Genomic DNA, 8,092 nt, shown 5'->3' on the forward strand with positions numbered 1-8,092 from the left:
CATTGTAGCTATCAGTGAAGCTCCTTACCTACAGTGACATTTTAACATATTATATACTGTTAGAAATTTTATTATAATTTATACATGTGAAGACAGTTATCGAAGACAACAACTATTCTCAAAGCTGATCACTGACACTTGGTATAATTTTCTACCACTCACTTTACAGTCCTTACTACCACAAACATACACTTCCAACAGAAATATCCCCTTCTAGTCCACTGTTTACACACTAAAAGCACAAGAAAAAGTGTAACTCTAGGGGTTTAAAATGTGATTAACTTCCCTTACCTACTCCAATTTTAACATCTTAACACAATATCCAATTCTACATTGAGATGAGAAAGAACTACAAACATGTGACCACACATGCACAGAACTGTACAAAGGAAAAGATATAACTTATAGTGTATGCAATAGGAAAAATGGAAAAAGCTTCAGGGCTTCATCTTTCATTTCTTTTAACAGAGAATCCACTTAATAAGAAAACTTTTTCTGGAAAGAAATAACTAAGAGTTTATAGCTTTTCTTAAAATTTATTATTCAAATTTATTCCCTGCTGATCACATACTCACTTTCTGTTTAAAGTACATACCACAGTCTGAAGGCATTGGTGCTGCAGCAACAGAAAAAGTAACAGATGTTTCAGAGTTTGGGAATAAGAACCGTTCTCTTTCAATAAGGGAATCTCCTTCGAAGGAAGGTTCTGGGAGATCCTCTATGGTCATCTTCTAGAAAGCCACTTTAGGAGGGAAAAAAAATTAATAAATAACCTCATTAGAAATACTTTGGATTGGTTCTATCGTAGTAAGATATAATGTGCAACGAGACTAAAATCTTAAATTTGCAAACATAAACTATTACTGCCATTACATTCTTACAAACTAATAAATTAACAAAGCTAGTAGAGTATGGTGTCAAGGTTAGCCAACTTCTAGTTTTGACTTCCACCACTAAACTTGCACTTATTAATAGAAAACATCCTATTTCTCCCCAGTTTCCCACTTGAGCAGTGAAAAAAATACTAATGCTGTATTTAACAAACACACAATTAGGATAAATGATTAGCATGTTTCACAGCTTTATGAAAATGTGAAGCATCAAGTACCTGCCCTCATACTCTGCATGCATATTCCCTCCCTTCACCATGAGCAAGAACATGCTACCAGCTACTGCTGCCTCCTCTTTTTAACTTCTCAGCTCTTTCATCTTCCCACACACAGCTGCAGACAATTCACCACCGAGTGATTCACTCCTGGACTCACGATTCCGTATCAGCTCCTTTCCCAGCTCTTCTCCTCGATGTTTTAAAATAGCACACTTACCACAGCACTGTAACCTTCACCCTCGTGTTGTTTCCAGTCAACTTCCCAGGCCTTACAGCAATCTAGGAGAGAGAATAAAGACTAAATGGTTGTACAATTACAGTGATAAAACCTAACAACCAGCCCAAGTTACATCCTAGTTATGGTTCACAGGCTAAGATCAGAGGAAAGCTGGCTACCACTTGTAGGGCATTTTCGTCAGGAAAATTCATTAACAAATAACAAAAAAATCATTATTCTTAATAGCAACAGACATGATTGCACCATCAAAGGCTACACCCCACAGTTGAAAAACTGTAATTCTGCATCTTGAATTATCGTTATTAAACAGTTGGAATAAAAGCAACGTTTCTACTAAACAACCTACGTTTTTATTCTGGAGACTGCTTACAGTAATCTTTTCTCAGGAATTTGTTTAGCCTGTCTGCTTGACAGAAAGAAGCCATTGAGCTTCAAGGAATGTTTGTTTTTATTACATTTAATCTATACCCAAGTAAATACGAAAAACTAAAGGAAGACTTATTTTGGTTTTTGTATATAACACACAGCAAGCTATATGAGTAGATTTACTCTGGTATTTCCCCAAATAAATCTGTCCCACTACTTGGGACCTCACGATCAACATGCTAATATAAAAGACATTTTAGCAGTGCATTACAGATGCTAATCTCAATGTAAATAAATTAAAGCCTCCTTTTCTTGCACATCATACACAGCTCACCTTGTCCTCAAGTTGGAAATAAAGGTCCACATGAAAAATGCTCATTTTTCTCCAACTAGTTTATTTCCTTAGTCTTATACAGCTGTACAAATTCATGTTCTGGCATGAACATCAAGGAGGAGGACACTGGAAGGACAGGACTATTTTTTCCCACAGCATTATCAAATTTCATTGGCTTACATGTTCTTTTATTCAACAAGGCAAAAAATATCTCTAATTATTTCAATTAATATTTTCTTACAGTCAGGAAAAGTTAAGAGGTTACATTTCAATGGCTTAATAGACGTCATAAACACGACAGCAACAGCTTTCTTGTGTGAGGGACTAGAAAGTCTCTTAAGCTGCAAATGCCTAATTAAATTTCTTTTGAAGGGCAACAGTGAAATAAATCTGCTACCATCTGATATTTCTTCAGAAGCTTTGGCAAAACAAAAAGCTTTGTAAGACACATGAATCCACAAGTTTCTCACAGGCAGCACCTGAGACGCTCTCACAAAACGCACAAAGGAAAAAGATGCATGAGTACAGAAGACATATTAGCTGAGCCTCCTGAGCTGGAAAAAGACACAAAAGAAATTAGAAGCTTTTTGCACAGCCCTACACTGAGGGAACAAAAGGAACACAATGAAAAGTAGCCAGACCTGACTGAGCAGATGGTAACAGGAACAGGTGAGATTTTGTAAAGTAGAACAACATAAGTTGTTGGAACTTGAAATCAACGGAGACACTTCCAAATTAATACAAGAAAGACTGTTTACTGTACACAGGAAAGCAGACCAAACAGAACACAACCTGTGCAAGTGGCCAAGGCATCTTTTATTCTGAGGGGCCAGAGGCAAGAACACCATTTGCATTCTGCCAGAGCAGAGCAAGCAGGGAAACAACCCGTGCTGTCAGGTGAATGGCACAAAAACCCACGAGCTACAATGCAGATGCTGGCCCAACTCCATAAAGAATGAATTCACATGTCCACAGGAGTGCCCACAGGAGTGCCAACACCCCCAGCTGAAGTGTGCACATCCTCACACTGCGGAGTTTTCATTTGGCTCTAGAAACGTGCCACATGTCACGACAGAGCACTGAACCACGCAATGTCAAGACAACATGTTCTGCACTCACAACCACCTCCAGAGGCTCCCAGCTCAGGTGTAAGAACTTCACAGCTAACTAACACCACACACACAGAGCTGGAAAAGCAAAGGAAAGGAAAAGGTTGAAAATTACTTCAAAGAAAGTGAAAAGGCAAACACACGCCGTCCTCATAATGACTTCTGTTGTAAGCAAAAACAAAACTGCCTGAGGTATTAACAATACCCAAGACATACTTTTCAGCAAGATTTGGCTGGAAAGTCCTGGTGAAATGGAATGGGAGGCTTCCAAAAGAGCAGTGACTTTCCTGTAATAATAAGAAGAGTTTAGAGCAGAAACTATTAGAAAAATTACATGAAAGAAAAGACAGAATTCTGTTCACAGCACTGCCAAACTACCACTGAGCCTAGTTTAGCACAGCAGAGTATCATACCTACTATTTGCCAGCCATACGTTCTTCCAACTGAATTATATCTGAAAATGAAGAAACAGAAATATCAGGGGAAAAAAACTTCAAAGAATCATCAGACGCAGACACCCTTTTTTTGACAAAACTGAAGAGCAACTGCAGGTTTCCTGATATCCACACAGTACACAGGAATGCATGGTAGCTCCGCATATACATGAAAAAGAACTTCCATAATAGAGAATCCAACTTTTTCATGTACTAGTTTCTAATCTGTGTTAAAGCACAAAGCTTTCCTGCAAGTGCTGTAAGAACTTGCAAATGTTAAAGCACTTCAAGCGCCAACATACAGTTGTGCTGGGCTTTGATAGCTGAACCTGTCACAAATGTGATGCTATTTTTGACAACAACTATGCATAATGGACTCCTTATCATGTACTTAGATGTGCTCCAGAAAAATTAAGTTCAGAGAACGAGTTTCTTGCTCATACACCATCTGCCCACTTCAGAACATTTACAGCACGAATAGTAGACATATTATACACATGTAGGTACACTCTAGACTTGGGTGGTGTGCAAGGCCCTCTTGCAACATGGCAGTGTTTTCACAGAATCACAGAACTGTCAGGGTTGGAAGGGACCTCAGGAGAGCATCCAGTCCAACCCCCTGCCAAGGCAGGGTCACCTGGAGCAGGTGACACAGGAGCGTGTCCAGGTGGGGTTTGAATGTCTCCAGGGAAGGCGACTCCACAACCTCCCTGGGCAGCTGTACCAGTGCTCTGCCACACTGAATGTAAAGTAATTCCTCGTGCTAAGGTAGAAATTCTTGTGTTTTAGTTTATGGCCACTGCTCCTTGTCCTAACACTGGACACCACTGAGAAGAGAGTCAGGCACCAACCCCTTGGCACCTGCCTTCGAGATATTTATATGCATTAATGAGATCCCGTCTGTCTTCTCCCGACTACACAGGCCCAGCTCCCGCGATCCAGTGACCTCCACTGGACAGGCGTTTTGGCAAGCTGGAAGTCTCAGGGAGCTCAAGTCCCGCACTCTCAAGGCTGTTTCTGCTCGCTCGGAGCTCCCCAGCACACGGGCAAGCTCCGCTCTCACGGGGCCGTACCAGAGCGAACCCTCCCGGAACCGGGGGGCTCTGGGCCGCCGCCGGGGCACGCGGTGACACCCCCCGGGTCGCGCCCGCCCCTGGCCCGTGTGCCGCAGCCGGGCGGGGGGGGCCAGGCCGGCCGCGGCCCGCCCGCTGCGGCGGTCCCTGCACCGCCACCCCGCCCCCACTACGCGCCGAGGGAGGATGGGAAGCACCGGGAGAGCGCCGGGAAAGCACTGGGAAAGCACCTGGAGAGCACCGGGAAGCGCCAGCCCCGCCCCAGCCCTACCTGCTCTCGGCCGAGCGCACCGCGCGCCGCCGGGGCCTCCCGCGCCCGCCCGCAGCCGAGGGAGCCGAGCGAGGCCCAGGCCCCGCCCATCCCCGGCAAACCGCGCCCCTTCCCACCCTGCGGGCAATGGGCGGCCAGCACCGCCCGCCGCGGCCCGCCCCGCCCGCGGACCACGCCCCCCGCGGCCGGGCGGAGCGGGAGTGCGGGGCGGGAATGGGCGCGCGGCCCTGCGGGATGCAGCGAGGGGCCCGGCGGGAGAGGCCGGGCGGCGATGGGAGGCGATGGGCGGCGATGGGCGGCGATGGGCGGCGATGGGCGGCGATGGGCACCGCGCTCCCCGCCGCCCGGGTCAGCGCACCGGCCGCAGCGCCAGGCTGGAGCCCCGCGGCACCACCGGCACGTTTCAGCACTCGGCTCAGGCGTCGGGACTCCCCAGTTAGCGCAGTAGCCGGGTGGAGGAAGGAAAGGAGCAGCTCCCAAGAAGGGTTTTCAAAGGGTGCTCATCCCATGCCATAAAATCTAATGAGGATCTAAATCCAAAGATTGGCAGTCTCCAGGAAACGCCTGCGGTGGTAAACCCAGCCCAGGCTGCCCGAGGGGAATTTGACCTGGATAAAACCTCAGCCAAGTCCTGCTGTATTTTTCTGCTCTACGTGGGTGACTATTTAGTAAACATAGCTGATGTTTACGATCAGGTTTTTGGTGTTGCTTTTCCAGTGATAATATTAAAAGGGGTGGGGGCAGGACAAGTAATAGGAATGGCAAGTGGAAATTATCTCAAATGAAGTGCTGGAAAGGTCAGGAGTTACAATTTCTCTCCATTTCCAGAGACTTGAAAACAGAAAAAAGGAAAGGATGGAATTGCAGTTGTGAGAGTAAATGTGATACCAGATGACTACAAAAGAGCTAGGACGATTCTTCCACTTCATAGAAATGTTCCACACCTCGGAAAAGGCAAAGAAAAAATGTGTTCCAGGAAAACGCAGGCCTGCCATTTTCACCTCAAGGCTACTTAGGTTCAAACTCTTTTTATAAAGACAAGCATGTAAGCAAGATCAAATGTGAGCTTTGTACTGGCAGTCAGTGTTTGCCTTTTTTGAGATGCTTGGTGCTCTGGGCAAAGGAAATGTTTTATTGCTGATACTGAATAACAGACTTTAGTGAAGAGTCTGGAATGGAAATTATTAGCAGTTCTGGAGAAGACTAGAATTTAGGAGAACTTCAATGAAGGTAAAGCACAAGCACAGGGGAAACAGTGTTAGGTAGAACTGAATTCAAAGTACTGAGCTGAGGGACATTACTGATGACATCCTGGGATATCATCCTTGGAACTAATCTTTGTTTCATATTTTCCTTTAATGTTTTTTTGGAAAAAACCAAAACAAAACAAAAAAACCCCAGCAAACTGATGAGATTAAAAAAAAGCAAAAAGGAAAGAATCGCTGTTAGAAAGGAATGAACTGGTAAGAGTGAGGTATGGGATCATTGCATGGAAGTGACAGAGGAACCGAATGATGCAAGACAAACATCATTACCAAAATGAAGTAATGGCACAAAAATCAAACACTTATCTTAGGATGTGTAACTGGAGAGTTGTAGCAGGGAAGTGAAGTGTTGATGCCAGCAGGTCTGGCCATTTCCTTGAGGAATCACATGTGGGTGTGAGCACTTTTCTTCAGTGAGCAGCAGCTAAGCTACTGTCTAGAGAGGGTTTGTTAGCACAGCCAAGGAAAAGAACAGTCTATTTTAGGAGGTTACCAGAGCATGGCTTGTTTAATGCAGCAGAATGAAAGCTGACACAGAGGATATAGTTGCCATCTGCCATAAACCATGGAAAATGGGGTGTGAATTCAAAGGTGGGGTTGAATATGAGGACAAAACTGCGTGTGAATATTTTTATGCTGGAAAATGAAAGCAAGGACCTAACAAAGCATCTCAGGTTCTAGAACATCCTTCTGATCAGACCAGCAATGGCAGATCCCCAAACATTTTAGCTCAGAGTGAGTCCTGTGACTTAGCGCTGCAACTGCAGGGGAGACTGGATGTCACTGCCTGACAAAACCCCTGCCTGTCTGGACTTCCACCTCTGGGCCCTGCAATGGAAATTTTAAAAGAGTACATATTTAAACCACTTTCTGTACCTTAGCACATTATCTTTGTCAGCCACTCCTACAAGCCAGGATGTGAGTGAAAATAAAAAGTCTGTTCAGCCTATCCTGTCTGACTCATTTCGTGCTGCCATGGGCAGCAAAGCTACTGAACACCTGGAGAACGCAAAACAATGGGCTGCACCAGCTCTGACCACCTCAGGAGGAAGATGGGGAAACAATGCTTGTGAGCCACAAGCCTGTTTCAACTGAAATATTATTTCATTTCTTGTTTCTTCTTTGGGCAGAAATAGAGCATTACTAACCAGTTCCTTCATCTCCACAGATTTATGTATCAGAGGAAAGCAGTCATTAAAATGGCTTGGGAAGACACTGCAGCTTCAAATAGAGCCACTCTAAAGCAAAGCTCATGGCAGCAGGGAGGTTCTGACAGTGAGAGTGCTCACATAGCAAGGTCAGGTGTGCTCAAAAACAATGGATACTCCAGGAGACACCCTCAGAGCGGGGTGTGAAACAAGGAAGTTTGTACCCACTTGTTTCTCTCCTACAAAAAAGGCTTCCAGACCCACAGCCTCGAGCCTGGCACATCATCCAGAGCCACTCTCTCCTCAGTGCCCAGGCAGTGAAAGGAGACTGTCTCATCTCCAGGGAAAATGCTTGCTCCACATACCAACCCCCCACTGCTGGGCAGCAGCTGCCACGCTCCAGGCTGCCAATGGGTCTGAGGTGGTTTCACACAGCTATCAGTGCACACACTCTGTGCTTAGAGACACTCTCTGAGAGAAAGCCAGGAGCAATGCTGTGTTTATCTCAGTTTTCGGGGAAAGCCTGAGACACTTTCGATGAGGGAACCCATCGGGAACTGGAAAAGGCATAAGACTAAATAGCTGCAAGCTTTTCTGTAGCATCCTGGGATATTTTTCAGGAATACAAATTACTGGACCTCACTTCTAGATCAAAACTCAATACTACCAGCTTCCATTAGAAAGTGCTGAAGCCACTGTCTGCCAGTTAAATTCCCAGTCCCTCACCTGAAAGGAACTCGCTTGCC

General features: G+C 45.2%; 2 protein-coding genes across 10 annotated transcripts in view; one reads left to right on the forward strand and one right to left on the reverse strand.

The window, feature by feature from the left end:
- Positions 1-5,017, reverse strand: part of CLIP4 (CAP-Gly domain containing linker protein family member 4) — a 32,603-nt gene extending 27,586 nt beyond the window's left edge. The window contains exons 1-6 of one of the 9 annotated variants that reach the window (XM_039569249.1): positions 4,934-4,988; positions 3,569-3,609; positions 3,372-3,442; positions 2,047-2,172; positions 1,326-1,387; positions 596-742 (exon numbers count right to left, since the gene is read on the reverse strand). In XM_039569249.1, coding sequence (XP_039425183.1) covers positions 596-728 — 133 coding nt within the window. In that variant the 5' untranslated portion in view covers positions 729-742; positions 1,326-1,387; positions 2,047-2,172; ... (1 more) ...; positions 3,569-3,609; positions 4,934-4,988. The other 8 variants (XM_039569248.1, XM_039569251.1, XM_039569252.1 and 5 more) reach the window with 8 other exon arrangements.
- LOC120411582 (basic salivary proline-rich protein 2-like) lies at positions 3,138-5,381 on the forward strand. The gene is made up of 2 exons (XM_039567855.1): positions 3,138-3,194; positions 4,512-5,381. Exons 1-2 carry the CDS (start codon positions 3,138-3,140, stop codon positions 5,379-5,381), a joined length of 927 nt encoding a protein of 308 aa, XP_039423789.1.
- Positions 5,382-8,092: the final 2,711 nt, after the last annotated feature.

The sequence above is a fragment of the Corvus cornix genome, chromosome 3 (assembly GCF_000738735.6).
Source record: "Corvus cornix cornix isolate S_Up_H32 chromosome 3, ASM73873v5, whole genome shotgun sequence".
In the NCBI taxonomy this organism is placed as follows: domain Eukaryota; kingdom Metazoa; phylum Chordata; class Aves; order Passeriformes; family Corvidae; genus Corvus; species Corvus cornix.

Excerpts from the sequence above, each read along its gene's own strand:
- LOC120411582 (XM_039567855.1), top strand. The coding sequence starts at position 3,138 with ATGTCAAGACAACATGTTCTGCACTCACAACCACCTCCAGAGGCTCCC. Across the intron at positions 3,195-4,511 it reads CAGAGGCTCCCAGCTCAGGT|GCCCAGCTCCCGCGATCCAG; the intron begins GTAAGAACTTCA and ends CCGACTACACAG.